This window comes from Chelon labrosus, assembly GCF_963514085.1.
Source record: "Chelon labrosus genome assembly, chromosome: 19".
Classification (NCBI taxonomy): Eukaryota; Metazoa; Chordata; class Actinopteri; order Mugiliformes; family Mugilidae; genus Chelon; species Chelon labrosus.
In genome coordinates, this window is record NC_140352.1 from 14,665,717 (window position 1) to 14,685,091 (window position 19,375).

The following is a 19,375-nucleotide window of genomic DNA, read 5'->3' on the forward strand; positions in this document are numbered from 1 at the left end:
CAGGTCTGCAGAGAGGATCATTGGTACCGATCTTCCCTCCATCCAGGACCTGTACCGGTCCCGGGTCGGGAAGCGGGCCAGGAAAATCACCACAGACCCCTCACACCCTGGTCACAACCTGTTTAGACTCCTCCCCTCAGGCCGGCGTTACAGAGCGCTGTACGCCAAAACCAGCCGTCACAAGGACAGTTTCTTCCCCCGGGCTGTCGCTCTGTTGAACTCTGAGCAGCCACAGAGTGTCAGACCATCCACATGAACATTAAACAATAACTCTGCACTGTTGTATATACTCACTGTACAATAATCCTTGGTGTATATATTATCCTATATTTTATGTGTACAGATTCAGATTTATTTGTATTTTTATCTTATTTTATTTTATTTTATTTATTTTAATTTTATTTCACTTATTTAAGCTGCTTCTGTACCAGAGAGAAAAGTTGCCGGAGTCAAATTCCTTGTATGTGTCATACTTGGCCATTAAAGCTGATTCTGATTCTGATTCTGATTCTGATTTGGACAGTGGCACAATCTTCTTGGGCTCTACATGCCACCACACTGGTTTTGAAAAGAAATCTCCTTTCAGGGGCTCAAAAATAATTGGACAAATTAACATAACCATAATCTTTGCAGACAATGACTGCCTGAAGTCTGGAACTCATCAACTCAACGCTGGGTTTCCTCCTATGTGATTCTTGGCCTTTACTGCAGCTGTCTGTCCCCATGTCCATTCTCTGATGAGTCAGAACTGTTTTAGAGGAACAAGGGAGACCTACACAATATTAGGAAGCTCGGTACAGATCGGTATAGCTAGAGACTGGAATAGACTGAAGCATTTAGAAGATACTGTAGATATTTCCTATTTCCCAGGGTAATGAACCATGGAATCTAATTATGTCACTAAAATATTAATAATAATATACTGTATAAATATTTTAAGTCATTTTTTTCTTCTTCCATTTTAAAATATGTATTTAAAAAGTCTTCAAAGAAACAATGAGACTGTGCAAAACCTTTTAGATTTAATGTGCTTATCAGATACATCAAAATACGTGTGTGAAAGTTCCACTTGTTCGTCATGAAAGGAACAGAAACAGCACAAAGCATCATGGAAACTCAGCAGGTCAGGACATCATCACAAAGAACAGGAAAAAACAAAACAAAAAAAATGCTTGCTTTTCAGTCTTTCTTCACCATTATCACAGCACGCCACATCAGCCAGGATGTGGTACCTGTACAGTTTTTCTGCAAACTAAACACTGATTTCTACAAAGCGTAGCACAAGGCGAGCTTCTTTATCGAAAGATCACTGCTGTCTCAGTCGACTGATACGGACCCCCTGTGAGGAAACTTTGCATTGTAAAAGTTCCAAGCATTACTCAATGTAGACAGTGCTCGCCGGTCTAACGGAGTATGGAGTGTGCAGGTGTTGATGCTGAGGATGGACACGGTGAGGCCTGCTAGGTCTTGGTGGATCTGGTGGAGCTCTGGCCGGTCTGAAGTTCTTATTAAACTGTAGGAACACATGGAAAGCATGCATTTGAGGATTTTTTTATTTATTGAATGGCTGCAGGATTGTCAGAGCGGGTTTCGTCTACTTAGCACTTACTCGCTTGCGCCTCTGAACCAGTGCTGCGATGGAGAGGAAAAATATGATGACAAATGCTGTAACGCTCAAGGCAATCAGGGTCAGATCCAATATGTAGTCTTTGCATTGGTTCTGGGGGACGGTCTCTGACAGGCAGAAACAGAGAAAGTTAAATAAAGGACAAAATAAGCTACTTTTTATGTGAGCAAACAAAAATACTCGACTCTTTCTCACCTCCGACGATGATGACGGTACCATTGCTGGACAGCTTTCCACTACTGTTTATCGTGAAGTAAGTCCAGCCGCAGTAATACAAGTCTGTGTCCTTCAGCCCCAGCAGAGACAGCTGCAAGGTGAAGGTAAGGCCCTCCTCAGTCTGCCCGGCAGGGGTTACATGAATTCGCCCCTTGAATTCCGTCGCTGTAGTATTTTTCTTGATTTGACCTTTATCCAAGGCCAGGTGCACAATGATCGTGTTGCTGCGGAAAAACCTGCGCAGTTCTAACCCCATTGGATCAGCCATGGTTGTGGAGCACGTGATTTCAGTAGATGAGTTGACACTCACATAAGAGATAGACGCAGGATTTTGAGAAGCTGTCAGGGAGAGATGGTGTTTTATTTTATACCTTTATTCCTTAACTCGACTACAAGTTCCCTGAAAATCATTTGATCACTTTTAGTTTTTACTTCATTTAATGTATTGTGTTGAATCAAGGAGGGTCACAAGTGTAAAGATTCAAATTGATCATCACATGATGCATCTCTGGACCACAGAAACAAGGAACCAAGCTACATGACAGTTCCTTGCTTCCCAAGCAAGTATTTACGAGCTGTGAGGAGCCAAAAAAACTCAAACTGTGCTCAGTAACTGTGTATAAATGGACTAAAACCATCTTTAGTTGCAAGAAAACACACACACACACGAAAATGCTAATATATCAGTCACAAAGTGCATTTTTTCTGAACGTGTACTGTAACTTTTGGCTTTGCTCGTAAAATTTATTTGAAACAAATAGGAATTTGAAATTTTTCCTGCAAGTCTTTGTTGTTTCTGTGCATTTACTTATCAAAAGACGCAAGTGTCATATTTTTTACTTTTCAAAGACAGCCGAACAGGATAAGGCTGCAGCAAGCAAACAGGAAAAGATGACTCAGTTTCATCTCTGAAGACGTCTATAATTTTTGCTTAAGTTCTTAAACGTAAAATGTATTCATCCCTTCTCTTACCCACGTAAACAAACTCACCTGTCCATGTGTGGTGTGTTGCCTCAGAAGGCATGCATAGTAATCCCAGCAAAAAGCTCCACCAGTGGCTCTTCATTCTGCAAGCCGGACCGCAGACGGTTCACCTCCACAGATGTAACAGACTGAGAGACTGACTGTAGCGTGAATGCGTGACAGCAGAAGTTTGTCTCACAAAGGAAATGTGGGTGGGTGTACATGGTACATGCTGTGCTTCTTGTTATTGACGAAATGTATTTGAAGAGATGATCCAGAAGGCAGGTTTACACGATTAGAGTCTGTTTCAGGTGTTAGGGGGTTGCCTCTGCACGTGTGGCTGCAACGGGAGCTCCACATTAGCCACTACTCTGCACACGTATTTCTGACTGGTCACGTTGCTATGCAAGTCACAAACTGTATGCTGATCAGCCACAACATTATGACCGCTTAGAAGGGAATAACATTGACCATCTAGTGACAATTCAGTGTTCTGCTGGGAAACTTTTGAACCTGGCACCCCCACCCCATAGCAATGACACTCCTTGATGGCAGCAGCCGTCCCCGGCAGGATGCAGCCTGACACAGGCACACACACAAAAACAGTTTAGAAACAACTAAAAAAAAAAAAATGAAAAAACAGGACAAGGTGTTGACCTGGCCTCCAAATTCACTCAAACCCAAACTGATCAAATATCTGTTTGATGATCCACAGAGGCCCCTCCCCTCAACCTATAGGAGCCAAAGGCCCCCCACTAACAACATCCTGTTGCCAGACACCACAGGACCCCCTCAGAAGGCCCACATCCATTCTCTGATGTGTCACAACTGTTTTGGAGGCACAAGGGAGACCTACGCAATATTGAGAATGTGGTCATAAAGTTATGCCTGAACCATGCAGTGGTAGTTTCTCAATGTACGTTGCAGTCACTTTTGCAGTCTCAAAGTAAATGCTGCAAGAGACGCAAACTGCAGCGTAGTTTAATGCTCAGGAAGGAAGACATGTCCCCCCCTTTCTCTTCCTCTACAGACCATGCAGCTCTACTCCTCTGCGTTCCCCCGCTGTCAAACCCACCCCATTTTCTCGACATCTGCGTCAGCACTCTCACCCACTAATCTCTTTATCTCGTCACCAATGCTTCACATTCGCAGTAAATCTGTCACTCTAATATCAGGCCATCTATTAAGCACCCCTCCTCCTCCCCATCTGCACCTCTTCCTGGTTGTCGCAGGAGTGTCAGCCACCTGCTAACTTCTTCTGCCCCCCCCCCCCCCCCCCCCACCTCCCCCAGTGCCCTGTCCCATCTACCCTGTCCCATCTACCCTCATCGCGTGTGACTACTCTCCACGATACCGTCTCTCCTGTCAGATTCAAACCGTTCTGTCCTCCCACTTGATTTTTTTAAATTTTTTTTAATCATTGAAACGAGATCTTGCGCTGGCATGATTTGCTCTGCTGCATCAGACTTAGACTTAGATAAACTTTATTCATCCACGAGGGAAATCGCTTGGTCACAGTAGCAGTAACACAACACATCTAACCGTTGTATTGTGATTGCTATTGGTCAGATGCACTTCAGGTGAGTTGTTTTGTGCTTTTTTTTTTTTTTTTTTTATTGAAAACAAATCATCACATTTACATGTACGTGGCTCAGCTCGTACAAACACACGTGGTTACATTTACAAGGATGTCAAAAAACTGGTGACTGAAAGGATCACAAAAGTTAAATAATAGACGGACGATGGTCTTCAGAAGTAAGAGGCTGCTGTCGTGAGGAGTACCCTTTAAAGACATCTCTGAAGTGCTTGTTGATTTTCGTCATTCTGTTGGTTTTAAACAGGAAAGCCAACATGCCCACAACAGTGACGACAAAAACACCCACTACGATGTATGACATGTGTGGCTTGGCCTCTGGGTCCATGTGCTGGTCGACATTGGATTGGATTGGGATTTGTTCTGTTGGGATTTCTGCAGTAAAACACACTTATTTTAATATGTGGATTAAATACAGCTGTAAGCCTGAACAAGACGTGCACAGACTAAGTAAGATGCTGAAAGCTTCTCACCAGTGACCTGCACTTCGATAGTTGATCCATCCATACCGCAGTCGGTCTGTAGAGTCACTGTCACGCTTTCTTCTTTCATCACTTTGTCCATGATTTCCGGCGACACATGGGTCTCATCATAACATGACCAGCTGTGGATTTCTGAGCCATTATTCAAGATAGAGCAGGGATGCTCCCAATCACTGCATTTGTTCTTCCAAATTACGAAGCAGTTTGGTTTGACCTGATCTCCACGTCTGACTGTGACATTTCTGGGGCAATCCAGGGAAACCGCTGAAAGAGAAAAGCAGCAACAGTTTACTGTATATGATTTAGATTCTTTCTTCTTATTATTATTATTGTATTTACAGTAGTTGCTCTCAATGTCTTTTCAGTGTCTTTCCGGGATGAAAATACCTTGGTCTCCTGAGACTCTGCACAGTAGAACATAGAGGACGCTCAAACACATCCACAGCTTGAACATCCCTGGTAGCTTTCACTTCACTCCTGAGAAACTGGAAGAATGAAGACCGGATATGAAGAAATGAGGGGAACCTGAATGGTTCACAGTCTGGTTGATTTATTGTGACATTGTTGTTTCTTTTCCAGTGATATTAACCTGCTCATCAGGAAATGACTCAGCAGTCCATTTACACCTAAAGGACAAAGGGCGCTCCTTTGAAGATACCGATGTCCATATCTTAGCCAGAGAAGGCCGGTGGTTTGAAAGAGGAGTAAAGGGAGCCAACTATGTCAGACTGGAAAAACCTTCTCTAAACAGAGGAGGTGGACTGAGATATAATCGGCCATTAATTTACAATCCTAACTTCTGTGCCCATGAAGTTTCAACCCCATTCACACTTTGAGACTGGTGTGAGACAGCCCCTGCCTGATAATGGCTCATTAGAGCACCAATCATAGATGACATGGACAAACAGTCCCCTCCTCAACGACAGGTAAGTATCGATTAAAGGACACTAGTTGTACCAGTTTCTGGTCATTAACAGGAACGAGTCAACAAGTTTTCCTATTTAAACCCCAGCTTCCCACCAGTCCCTTAGAACTGAAGAAGCTACTCAGATGAGTGGTGAAACGTCTTCTCAAGAAACTCCACGTCTCCACTTTTTTCAACAATTTCTGGATATACCATGACCTGGATGACTGAGAACCTTCACAGACATACCTTACAGGAGGCTATGAACTTTTGTAGAATTATTATCTATCTCCAAACATTATGCCAAAGATGTTGTATAAAAATTGTGGAAGTAAAAATGGTTTGTCTTTGAGCCCCTATAGGTTAAATTACACATGTGACAGAAGTGATTTGCAAATGAACAGTGCAATAACATGGGTCCTCACACGCATCTCCAGCTCCGATCTCGCTTTTGGGCCGCAGTAGAGTATTTTAACAGTGGACGTCTTTAACGGTTCTCTGCTTCTGTTTCAGAACCATGAACAGCGCTGTTTTGTGTGTGCGAGTCATGACTCTGGCACACAGGTTAAATAACTGACCCCCCCTTGTGACATTTTTGTTGTTTTTGAGACCTGCGCAAAACTCAGCTTATAACTCGAACCATGACAGTTTCCATACGCACCGCAATCTGCGTTATAAAAGGAAATAAAAGACATGGGTGATTGCTGAAATACTTAAGTTAACCACACTGGGCTCCTCATGTGTCATGATCATGTTAGTAAGGATCCACAGGCCAACAGCCTACGTTATTTAATGACAGAATCACACTCGTGGACTCCTACTCAGTCATTTCATTTGTTAATTTTTTTCTTTAGATTGATTCATTTTAGTTTTATATTTTAAAAGGCTCTCATTACCAATGAACAGACATCACCCATGGAGCCTTTTCCTTTGGAAGCGATCAGTCATGATAGCTGTAGTAGTTTATTGCTGAATGAATAATGAAAGAATCTGGTGATTCAAGAGCATCCTGTGAGTCAGGCGCAAGAGCCGTTGGGTGTTGACACCACAAAAGGAAAGCGATGTGTTCACACCCATGCTTTCATGCTTTCAGTGATTGGATTCCACAGGAGGAATGTCAATGCGAGGTCTGAACCATGTGCAGTAAATCGCTGCTGCATGAAAACAAAAACTGATTTGGCATATTTCCATATTTCCGTTATTCCCACAAGAACATGTACTGTATTCTTTACAAGACTAAAATGCAAAAACTACAGTGTTGGCTCCTGGAAAAGTTACCGCATATTTCCATTATTGCTACGATACTATGTACATTTAACAGCTACAAACTGTATTCTTTCTGAGAATTAAATGCAAATACTGCAGTATCTGCTACTAGAAAAAATTGCTGTATATATTTTTTGAAAGCAGTACAAGACTTTTATAACGGCAATTCCCCTGATTAACTTATTTATCGTGATTCAATGTTAAACAAACCGTTTTAAACCAATTTAGTTTACTTTTTTCTCTGTAAAATCTACAGATACTGACATAGTTTTATGCCACCCTGCTCCCGTTTATTCCTATAACTGTAACTTTATGAGCACTGCACACTAACATTCCTACAATTAATGCCTTGAATGTTACCTCGATCCATTCTTTATGTCCATTATCAACGCCCACTGTATCACCGAGTATCATGTCTGTGAAGGTTCTCAGTCATCCAGGTCATGGTACATCCAAAAAGGTTCAAAAAAGGCAAGTGGACTTGTAGAGTTTTTTGAGAAGACGTTTCACCACTCATCCGAGTGTTCTAGGGGACAGGTGGGAAGTTTTAGGTTTAAATAGGAACTCCTACTGACACTTCTTCGTTGCGTTAACAACCAGAAAACGGTTTCTGATTGTTAACACAACGAGCAAGTTTGTATCATGTTTATATGCTTTGTGTATGTTTTATCCAGATGGATGCATGAATTCATCTTCTCCTTATCTCACTCTTGAGACAGTAAAAGAGGATGCTTTTGCTTCTTGATAAACCGACACAGCGTAGTGACTTCTGCCATCCAAAACAATAGTTGGTCACATAAGCCAACCACAATATCTTGGAATGTGTTTATAAGTGAGCCAAGGAGGTTTGGCAGGAATATTTTGTCTCCTTCTGGGTGGTTAGTCCTAACCATACGTCTAATCTTGTATTTCTCTATGACGAGTACTCAGACTGGAGAGTGCAAGAAAACAAGCAGACAAGCCAGAATGGTTCACTAATAGACTAGATTTAGATTATGTAAATGCTGATTTAAATAGTCATCAAAAGATGAAGAAACTTATTAACAGAAGAAATATGCACCTGCAATGAATAAATGGAAAAAAATCAGCCCAAACACGTATGAGCAAGTATGAATAACTTACCAAAACTGTGACTAAGCAAAAGAAAACGAAAAAAAGTCCAAATAATTCCTCCAAAGCAGAAGAAAACAAGAGAAACTCAGAGAAGCCTCAACGCAGACAACTAATAGCTGTAGTAATTATTTTTTCTGAATGAATGACGCAAAATTCTGGATTCACAATCAATCTGTGCACGAACCACTTCATTATCAGGGTTTCACTTCCCCTGGACAAATCACAATGAGGCCTTTCAGCTCACCCAGAAACATGTAAGGGGAAGAAAAGAACTCATTAGAACATCATCAGGCAGACACGAGATAAAACAAAAACACCATCTATTCCAATTATTCGGGGCATTGTTGAGACACTAGGAGACAAGCGTTTTTCTTCTTTCCTTAAATGAAGCATGTTTTGTTACTTTGGTATTTTCCGAAACAGTGGCAAGCCTGAGCAGCTCCACGGAGACTGCTCAGACGGCATATGGCAAATATGTACTGATACATTGGAAACAGTGACTTCAGATTTGATTTAGAGTTACTGCGAAATTAATGTAGGACCTGTTTAGGTGTTTTTATTATGATACACTGACTCAATCTGATGTAACAATCTTGCCCTAAATCCTCCTTCATGACTGTTCAAATGTTCAGTTTATGTTGTAACGGCGCCAGAAAGGTGATGACTCAACTGGATGAGCACTTTGGAGGATGTAGTTTGTGAGGCTGTCAAACTGGATTGAATTAGATGACTTATATTTAGTATATACTGTGTGTGTGTGTGTGTGTGTGTGTGTCTATATATCTATATAAATATATAGATAAATATCTAGATATATATCTATATATTCAGTTCAATTCAATTCAATTTTATTTATATAGCGTCAATAACAATACAAATCGTCTCAAGACGCTTTACAAAAACCCGGCTTGAAACCCCCAGAGCAAGCCTGCAGGCGACGGTGGCAAGGAAAAACTCCCTTTTAACAGGAAGAAACCTGGAGCAGAACCCAGCTCATATGGAGGGACCCATCTGCCTAAGGCCAGCCAGGTAGAGACATATAGATATCTATCTATATCTATATCTCTATATACACACACACACACACAGACAGACAGACAGAGAGACAGACAGACAGACAGGGGTCCTAAGTTGAACATTATTACGCAACTTGGGTTTTACCCCCGCTCTAAGACAGCTGCTGCCTCTAATTTTATGCAGCCATTACCCAAACTGTGTCGACTCAAGGAGAACAAAGAGATTGCAGAAACTACTAAAACTGGGTCAAGAACGGTCCAAAAGTACTAAAAAAGTAAATTGTTGAACTTCCAAATACAAGAGTCATGGAAGCAAAACAGTTTGTAGAGTCAGCCGTTTACAGGTCAAGGTACTGGCTCGCCAAACCAGGAAGACCAAACCAGATGCACATCCAGACGACTTTAGTGTTATTATAATCTAATAGCTTCATGTGCTTCATTAACACTTTGAATCAGCAGGGATAATGCATCTGTAGCACAGTGAGGTTCCTTGTAGGGGTACAATATGTAAAGTCATTTCCAACAAGCCAGAATCCCAAGTTTGTTTCAAAAGGTAATATGGAAAAAAGATCCACTTTAGATAAAAGCTCCATCACTTAAGAACCATTTCGTTTATCTAAACTGACTTAACGATACGCCTTTCCATTATCCTGGCAAACCCATGCATCAAAAACATTCAAGGGACATCACATGTTCAGGTTTGTTTAATTTAGTTTTTAGTACTTACCACAGTTGATGGAGAACGTCTCCCTTAGGTGAGCATCGGTGAACGAGTGAAAATGACACTCACAATTCCCACACACGGAGAAAGTGTTTCTGCTGGAGCTGTCTGTATATAGAGGGAGACTGTCGCAAGGCAAAGCACCGCCTTGTACTTTCTCTTTCCTTTCGCTCAAAGATATACTGTGGACGTGTTTTGGAAAGTTGAAGTAATTGAAGAAAAAAAAAAACACAAAACAAACATCACTGGGTAAGTGGTATGCAGGTACGCAACAACGCACTGAGGCAGAACCTTGATCACCCACGAACAGAAAGTTACACAGTTCACTGGCGAGAGGAATGAGCAGACTTGTGGACTGGGAGACCTGCGCAAACCAAACAGGACGGCATGGCTCAATGCAGGAACACCTGCTCTCAATATGTCTAAAACTATCAGGATCATCGATCAGTGGGTTTCCACTGATTCTCCTGAGCAGTAACTTCAAAGCACGTGGTCACAGGACAATGATTTCTCTTATAACAAATTAGTCACCAGCTTTCCAGTTACGGAGCCGTTAAAGACTTGGTTAATCCACAGACTCTGTCTGAGAAGTGTCTATTATTAAATAGTGGGTTGGGTAAATAATTAGCAGGAAAAATGTCTGAAAGCTAATTACATACCTTCCAAAAATTCTTGCTGCCGCCTTGAACCTCGTAATCCTTTAACTCAAAGGTTTAGATATTAAAAGTTTTCATATCAGTCATCAACAGAGACTCTTCACAAAGGAGCCAACACTTTTAGTGTTTTACATTTATATGACATCTGAGCTTGTAAAACAAACAACAACAACAAAAACATATAAGTTAATAAAAATACTAGTCTGTAGAAGGGTGATAATACAAATGAAAGACGATCTCTCTCCCTCCACTGGGACGGGTAATCCAAACACAGGAGTCCAGTCATGCATACCGTCCAGTCCCTGTTGCATAGGTATCTGCTTTTTCATAATGGTGGATAGCAGTGGACATAAATTAGACGCAACGTAAAACAGAATGTTACGTAACGCACGATTAAGATTGGGAAAATATTAAACACACATTCAGGGTCCACAAGTTCAGCTCATGAGTTGTGACAATAGCATTTCATACATGAAGTGGCTTATTGCTCTTTAAATGTACACACAGGTAAGAAGTCCACACTTGCTACAGATGTTGTCATTTCTCATAACATCCGGCACATGAGGCCACTGTCTACATTACTCTTGTTTATTATTTTATTATCTGAACAACTCATTGACATTACTGCTACAATCAGCACAATGTTTTTGTGGACTCTGGACACTTATCTGTCTTCTCATGCTCAGGTTTAGGACGGCGCATCCACCACTTATTAAAATGCAGGCAGCGCTCTCTTGTGGTCAAATGGAAAAATGACTTTCACTCACTGGTCCATGAGATGCCCATCACAGGAGCAGCAGCAGCAGCATTAAAGATGAAATGGTCCAAGCAGAAAAACCATCACCAAACCATCACCAACCATTTGTTCATTCTACACCCCGTTTCTTCTCACCACTGCATGTGTGGGGGCTGTGTGTAGCTCTGACTCTGATTTCTGTACTCCGTGTGGAGCAGCTTGCTAGCCTGGCATGAGTCCTGGCCTTGCAGCCAGTCTTGGTAAAGGGTGTGCAGGGCAGGGTTGACCTCTGGGAGTCGGACCGGCAGGCTGCTGTAGGCTTCCTCCATCTGCTGGACCAGAGCTTTATCGACTCGCCCTCCTGCCTCGCTCTCTGCCTGACCGCGGCCGCTCAAGCACCCTGAACATGGGAGGAATGTATAAGGCTCAACACTGCATTTACAAATAATAATAAAAAAAAAAAACTGACACTAGTTTGAGCTGAAGGGTAAAACTAGGTGCTACCTCCTGGGCAGGACAGCACCTCCACCAGCTGGTAAGGCACCCGTCCTTTTCTCATACGATGCACCAGGGTCTGGATGTTCCTGAAACCGTAGACGGCAGCAAACTGCAGCAGAGTTTCTCCGTCCCGCTCCAGCGTCACTTCCTGGAAGTCCCGATTCCTGCAAAAACATATTAATTACATATTTGATGTCCTATTTAAAAATAATAAGCGGACACTACTGCAGTTAGTACAAAGAATTCATAAGAACAGATGACGACTCTACACCGAACTGTGCATCAGGTGAGGAAGATGCAGGTTAGGTGTAGTGTTACCAGAAGATGTTGGTATGTGCTAAGCTATGCGCGGCTATAAGAAATACACTAGAAAAAGGTAGAAGAAGAAGACACTGTAAGCAAAAAACAATGAAGAAGGAAAAACATGACCAAGCACCTTAGTCAAGTACATGAGACAAGTGGTAATTATTCTTTAAATTCAGGTAGCATGGGCCATGTTTAGCGTGGTCCAGGCCGCTGCCTCTCACCTGAGGGTCTTGTATGTGATCTCGTGGACGTCCAGACCAAAGAGCTCTTTAGCAGCATGTTTGAACACGTGTTCCAGGAAACCTTCAGAACCTCTTCCATCGTGCCTCACCAGCGCCACGTCTCCAGCGTCTCCCAGCCTGCAGTCACAAAATGAAAGCTACCGCAGTTATATTACTGCATCTACTACAAGCGTAATAGTTGCGTTAATAGTTTGAATACATTTTCAACTCACACTTGGTCCAGTGGAACCGAGTCCAGCTCCTCCACTGACACCTTCCTTTGCTCCATCAGGTAATAGATCTCCCCTGAAACATTAAACATCAGTGTTAATATCAACTGCTAGGTTTCACAGCCTTGCAAGAACAATCTTGGTACAGAGGAACTGAAAAAAGTGAAAGTAGAAGACATTTAGTTTTGTTTCTAGAGGGTGTCTTAGGGCACAGACACATCTGAAAACTAGTGGTAACAAAAGTCAACGGTGGCGTCACCTCACGTCTTCTGTGTCTGGACCACAAAGCTGTACTTGAATATACTGCAAAGACTACAACTAAAAGTCTAATAACTAAAAAGCATGTTCTGTGCATTTGTGAGAATGACTCTCCGTATGTTGCAGGTGGCGGTACTAAGTATTCATCAGTCAAAAGGACCAAGGACAGCAGAGGAGCTGGCCTCTCCTGATTCATGTTGATTCTATTTTTATTTTTTTTTTATTCCAGCCGGCTGTATCTTGAAAATGTTTGGCCCTGTCCCGATTTCAACATGCTCAAATGGTCAAAAAGTCGCCAGCAGGGGCCCGACTGGCGCCCACGGTGGAGCCAAAACCAAACTAGGGCCATATAAACCTGACAAACAGTCTGACTTCAGCTACCAACAGAGCGTGTGTGCAGAATTCTTTGTGTCACAGCTCTTCCCACATCACACTCTGATGTCAGGCATGAGCTGCAGTCAGTCCAGACGCAACGAGCTGGAACTCAACAGGACAGAAGAAATAGGGAATGCATCCTGTTGTGATGAAATATTAACTGGACCTGGATAGCGGGGTAGGAGATGGCCCTGCATGACTTACCTGAGGTGAGAACACAGTCCACGTCCCTGGTCTCCAGCAGACTGTTGTAAAACTCTTCTCTGACTGCCTCTAGTTTCTTATCGAAGCAGGGAGCCACCACCATGTGGTAGACTTTCTCTGGACTCAGCTTCTGTTAGGAGAGAAAGTAAAGAGGATAGACAACTTCAAAAGGCTGATTTCTTCTTAAGCAGAGGTAGAAGAGAACTGACAGTTGTCATGCGTTACGGATATTCCAGTGAGAGTGGTAAGCTTTTACTCAGTTAACATCTTCTTAAAAGACAGAGTTATATTATAAAACCACTTAGAGAACTGAAACTGATACAGGAAGGATGCTTCTTACTTTTTAGTGACGTGGGACTCGGTGTCCCCATCTAAAGGAGCTGCATACTTTTATTGTGTCTGTGTCAGTGATGAGCTGAAACCTTACCGACATGAAATAACAAGGGAGATGATGCTCTGTCACTTAGCACGTGGCAAGCTTAGCTACCGTGTAAAGCAGTGCAAATAAACACAGATTCATAATGCGGACACGTGGTTAACTGGTTGCAACCACTCAAAACAAAACAAGCACAGGCAAATCTGAACTGCAGCTAAACTGGTTGCATTCCTGCTAAAGACAAAAGGCATTCCTAAAGCATCTTAACTCTTAAGAGTGCTCCTAAGGTGAGATCTGTTAAGGGCAGAGAGGAGGACTTTTAAGTGGAATAAAATGGCAGAAAGGAAGCATTTATCTGTTGTGCTATATTTTCTCATACCTGCTTCTTGGCTTGTAGCGTGACACTGGGGCCAAATCTACCTCTCTCAAAACACTTTTATTCTCATTGACCAACTGAGCCAGAAGCAAACACTATTCCTCTCTCCAGTTGGGTTTCCTGCTTCTTTTCTTCTCCATTGCTGTTCGGCTTGTGGAAGATTTGAACGCCAACCAACACTGCTTCTTACAGGCCGGTTAGCAATCACGGAAACCGATGAAAGCTGAGCCACTTTACCCTTGTTAATATCAAAATTGCCAGCATTTTGTAGCATAATTTTAAAGTATAGCTCAGTATTTATTTAACAAAGAATTTTATCACCAAAAGTGTATTTTTATCTAGGATCAACCAGTCACACCTTTTGTAATGATGACTCATACCAAGCAACAGGGTCAACCACAACAACCACACCTCCTCACTAAGATAAGAGTTCCTATCCGTTCCTTGCTCAGAGTTCTCTGAGAACGTTCTGAAATCACCCCTAAGCCAAGACTCCTTGCTAGGAATTTTTAGGCTAAGTTAGGAGCTCTCTGAGAGGATTCTTACAGTCTTTAGAAATACGGGCCCAGATCCTTCCTTGAGGCTGTAACATGCTCTGCGAGAAGTGAGAAATTTGTTCTCGCAGCCCTCGTTTGGGAGTTCTCGCAGAAATTATGCCAATATTCGCAGCGTGACCACTAATCTCTCCTGGGTAGAGATCGGCATACTGTGTATGAGTGCATGCTGAATGAACGCCGTGATCCGACGGACATTGTCGGCAAAACGACTGGCCAATATCCATAAATAATAAGAAAAGTGCCTCTCGTTGTCTGTCTCCCGCATCTCCCACAATGCTTAGCGCGTGTGACGTGGGCTGCAATGAGAGGGGCCTAAAGGACTTCCCCTGAGTTTGGCACTTGAGCTTCTCGTGAAGTTACCTAGCCAGAACGAACTTTTTTCTTGTTCTCGCCTCTCACAGAGCAGCAGGTTTATGTTAGATTATGCTTCCATCAACAAAGGGTTAAACACAGCTAAGATAACAGCAAAGCAACGGCCTTTATCTGATGATTAAAGATGTCACCTTTGCAATATTAGAATCGGTACTGGGTCCAAGATGTCAGTCTATGTAAATAGTCGGACATTTTAAGTATTCTGTATGTCCTTACTCCTGCCATGGAGACATTGAGGGGTGGCTCAACCAGCCTCCAGAAAAATGTACGGACGTGGTGGAACGGCATGTAGTATTTAATAGCAGCATGATGCCATGTTCTCATCACAGCAAGTTTCGAGGTGTAATCACTTCAAGTTGATCATGTTAGAAAAAAAAAATGTTACTGCTGCAGCACTTGTGCCTCAAAGCAAGAAGATTTGGGTTCGAAACTGACTGGGGCTTTTGTTTGCATGTTCTCCCTGTGTCTGCGTGGGTTCTCTCAAGGTACTACGGCTTCCTCCCACCGTCCAGAGACATGCTCGTGATTCTAAATTGGCCGTAGGTGTGAGTGTGAATAGTTGTCCGTCTCTCTGTGTTAGCCCTGTGATAGACTGGCGACCTGTCCAGGGTTTGCCCTGCCTCATGCCCAGTGACAGCTGGGGTAGACTCCAGCCCCCCCGTAACCCTCCAGAGGACAAGCGGTTATAGAAAATGAATGAATGATTGTGACAGTGAAGAACACCTGCTCACCTGCTGTTTACAGAAGTAGTCTTTGACCAGACAGCCCATGATCTGTTGTGGAGACCTGGCTGTGCAGATATGAGGAGCGACCAGACTGCCCAGGACGCGCTCTGAATAGCGGATCCACCCTGTACACACAGAGGATTCAAATAATGAATAAAAAAAGCACGATGTGCTCCAGATCTTAAATGTTGCCACGTATTGTTTTGAAACAATACACTTCTTAAACGGTGAACACGTGAATTCAAGGTTGCCAAGTGCACATGACGTAACATTTTCAAAAACTTTCAAAAATCCTCCACACACAAATGTTTTATACTTTCACAGTTAGTTGTCATGATTGGTGAACATAAACACTGCCATTTCTTTTAAAAGAAACCACCAACAAGCACCAAACATTATTGATTTTAAACCAATTTTGGTATATTCCTGAAAGCTTGTCTATTACTAAACCTTCCTTACAAGCCCACTCGCCCAGAAATTGAAAGCAATTTCCCCGACATTCCCCAGTTGGTGCTGAACTGCGCCATCCTCCATAACAAACCATGAGTAACCTGAATGCGCATGAGTGTCGTGTTTTAACAGTATTGAAGGCAGAGAACGTTCTTGGGTCATATCTCAGATGAAGGGAGTGGTGAAGAAAGAAGTTTCTATCTTTCCCCACCAGCTCTCCTCTGCTATCTGTACTTCTAAAACAAGCTTGTTCTCCCCCTGTACAGCCCACGGGACACAAATGAACTCATTGTACCGTAAGAAACCTTAAGAGCAGGAGAATGATGCAAAAAAAAAAAAGCTGACTACAATATCAGTTGGGGGGAAACTGCGAGGAAAGAATATGATGGATGACAAGCGGTGAAGACGAAGGCAGTTTACCTGGGCAGGAGGAGGTGAACATGGGGAGGGCGTGGGAGTCATGGTGCCTCCTGCGGTACCTCTGAATAAACTCCTTCTGGCTCTCTAAGATGCTGAAGCCTGCCGCCAGAGTGGTGTCAAACACGTACTTCACTCCTGCAGGGAAAAGCCAGAAAAGTGGAGACAGTCAGTGGAAAAAGAAGAAAGGGAGAATGTTGAGCATCTGTGACAGATACCGATGAGTAGGTGGCGATTTCTACACACCAATGAAAGAATCACTTAAATTTTAAAAAGGTACATTTAAAAACTATTTAGCAGCAAAACATGTCCAGTTAAGAAAAGAAAAAGGTATGTACAGTCTGTCAGTCAGTCTGTTTCTTATTAAATGATGTAGAGGAGACTGTAAGAAACCAACTGTTAAGGGACAACTGTGATTAAACATGAAACCATCTCACCCAGGCTCTTGAGGAAACCGCAGAGTCTGTGGGTGGCTTCGGTGATGTCCACGCCAAACTTGACAGCGAAGAAAGGCAGAGACTGCGGACACACGGACGCAACCAGCACCTTGTGCTTCGACACGTCACACTTCTGAACAGGCACAGAGAAGGAATTCGGACAATGTGAGCTGTTGTTCAAAGTGCAACGAGGCAGCCCTCTGGCTTTCAAAGGCTTCTGATGCCAGCTTTGGGTGGAGCGCACCTTGTTGAGTGCCAAAACTCGCTCCACTTCCTCCAAGTTCTGCTGAGAGATCTTGAGGCTGTCTTCATCTGACAAACAGCCGTCACATGACAGACACGCGCTCAGCAACAACTGGGATCCTCCGTTCACCTGAAGGAAAAGAAAGAGTGTGTCAAGTGAAAGAGACTCAGTGGACTGAGACAAAAAAGACTTTAAAAACATTAAAGCTTGGTCAAGTCAAAGCAACAGATTCTTTTTCGACTAGATCCCGCATTAGTTTCTTCATAGTTTCGTTTAAATCAGAAATATCTTTAACTCCACACCTGCGGTACAGATTTCTGTAACAAATTTAGCCTCTGAACCCAGAGGTACTTTTTAGACTTTAGGAAGCTCCAGTTTCTCTTTCACAACCCGAACAGGAAACGGGGGGAAGTTCGTTCTCTGAATCTAGCCCATCTTAGCGGTTAGGTGCTTTTCTCAAAGGTTCTTCAGTCACAGATGTAGACGGGAGTCAAACCACTCACCCTAGCCGCAACTCCATCGCATTACCCACTACACCACAGCTCCCAACCCGACGACCTGCCTCTCAAAACTAACCAACAATAAAAACTTCCAAGTAAGCAGACACTACCTGTCCGTTGACTTCTTCTCCCTCCTGGTTAGAGATGGCACCGTCCTCACTCTGCTTCTTGTTGCACTACGTGAGAAAGATCAATACTTCAGGTCGGCACGAGGCCTTTCAATCTCAGCACTCACAGAGCAGGAGCAGCTGACTTGACGCGGCGACACAAACCTACCTGTTTGGTGCAGTTCTCGCACTTCTCCTTGCGCTTTGCTACGCTGACCTCTGACATTTTCCTCAGCGGTTGTCTTTAAATTCAGAGTGACATAGAGGTTAAAGAGCGTCTCTTGTCTGTGTTGATCATTTCCTCGAAGCATGTTCCCTGTGCAGCAGTGGCATGGTGACTGTGCATGCAGCCTGCTCCTGCTCCTGCTGCTGCTGAGTGCTGTCTTGTCAACTCCACCCTCCTCCCACTGTCCCCATTGACCTATCACAAGCTACCCTCTTATCATAAACACAACAGCCAGCAGTATAACGGTGGGAAAATTGATAATGAACATAAACTAGTATCCTGTAATTGAAATTAAATGACTGGCGCTAATTACATACACAGCGCCAACCCAAACATCCGCAAATTACACCGCATCATTACATCATATTAAGCGGCTTTGAGGCAAACACAGGCTGGGGTGGGGTGGGGGGGGCTAATATAAGGATACAACATGTTCATTTGCGGTGATTAAAAGGACAAAACATGTTTAATTACAGCTTCAGATAAAGACAGGCTAGAGCAGCTGAAACGTGAACGTTAATTAACTGTGCGGCGTTTTGATTTGGTTAGCTTCAACTGTGCGGTTTTAACACATGCTAACGTGCTGTTGAAGGCCGGCACCTTTTTTTTTTTTTTTTTTTTTCCTCCTGTGTTCAGGCCTTAAATGTCAAACTATTTGCTGGTTTAATGGTGAGTTAATTAACACGGCAAGGTCTAATTTCAACGGAACTCACCGGACGGTTTGACTATTTCGCTGCTCTTACGGACAAAGGCATGGGGAACCGCAGAGGACAATCACAGGGTCCTCGGCTGCTAAAGAAGACTGCGGCGCAGCAGGTGAGCTCAGCCGTTGCTCAGCCGTTGCTCAGCCGTTACTCTGCAGTCCTTTCACTTTCCAGTCAAGTCGTGTGTGGACGGCGTCTCCGCCACTCTCCGCGGTTATTTCATAATACACCAACTAGGGCTTCTCCTGGCGACGGAGCTTCTAGTGTTCATATCAGTCGTGTCTATGTACGTCCGACTCCATTGTGTACCCCCGGCGCGTCCCGGGCGCATGCGCAAACAAGGTTGCGGTCTGCTCCGGAAGCTGAGTTTTCGCTCCTTTTCTTTTAATTTTGCGGCGTCTATAGACAGAAATATACTTAAAAAAAAATATCTCATCATGACTTTATGGCCACATAAGAGTAACAAGCCATGACACTTTCATTATTAAAAAGTTCAAA

The 19,375-nt window shown here is 43.2% G+C and overlaps 2 protein-coding genes and 1 long non-coding RNA gene across 3 annotated transcripts; all 3 read right to left on the reverse strand.

Moving 5' to 3' along the window:
• Positions 1-1,003: 1,003 nt before the first annotated feature.
• On the reverse strand, positions 1,004-3,351 carry LOC311503985 (uncharacterized protein). The gene is made up of 4 exons (XM_084566926.1): positions 2,834-3,351; positions 1,823-2,182; positions 1,610-1,734; positions 1,004-1,513 (listed from the first exon to the last, which is right to left on the reverse strand). Exons 1-4 carry the CDS (start codon positions 2,907-2,909, stop codon positions 1,376-1,378), a joined length of 699 nt encoding a protein of 232 aa, XP_084423052.1. The 5' UTR covers positions 2,910-3,351; the 3' UTR covers positions 1,004-1,375.
• A 904-nt stretch (positions 3,352-4,255) lies between these two features.
• On the reverse strand, positions 4,256-10,487 carry LOC311504124. Its single transcript, XR_014699618.1, has 4 exons — positions 9,909-10,487; positions 5,270-5,367; positions 4,874-5,146; positions 4,256-4,775 (listed from the first exon to the last, which is right to left on the reverse strand). It is a non-coding gene; the product is annotated as an uncharacterized lncRNA (long non-coding RNA).
• Positions 10,488-10,663: 176 nt separating this feature from the next.
• narf (nuclear prelamin A recognition factor) lies at positions 10,664-19,334 on the reverse strand. Its single transcript, XM_084568049.1, has 12 exons — positions 18,887-19,334; positions 18,117-18,189; positions 17,951-18,016; positions 17,341-17,469; positions 17,097-17,229; positions 16,663-16,797; positions 15,799-15,917; positions 13,387-13,516; positions 12,553-12,625; positions 12,320-12,457; positions 11,799-11,956; positions 10,664-11,694 (listed from the first exon to the last, which is right to left on the reverse strand). Exons 2-12 carry the CDS (start codon positions 18,171-18,173, stop codon positions 11,447-11,449), a joined length of 1,386 nt encoding a protein of 461 aa, XP_084424175.1. The 5' UTR covers positions 18,174-18,189; positions 18,887-19,334; the 3' UTR covers positions 10,664-11,446.
• Positions 19,335-19,375: the final 41 nt, after the last annotated feature.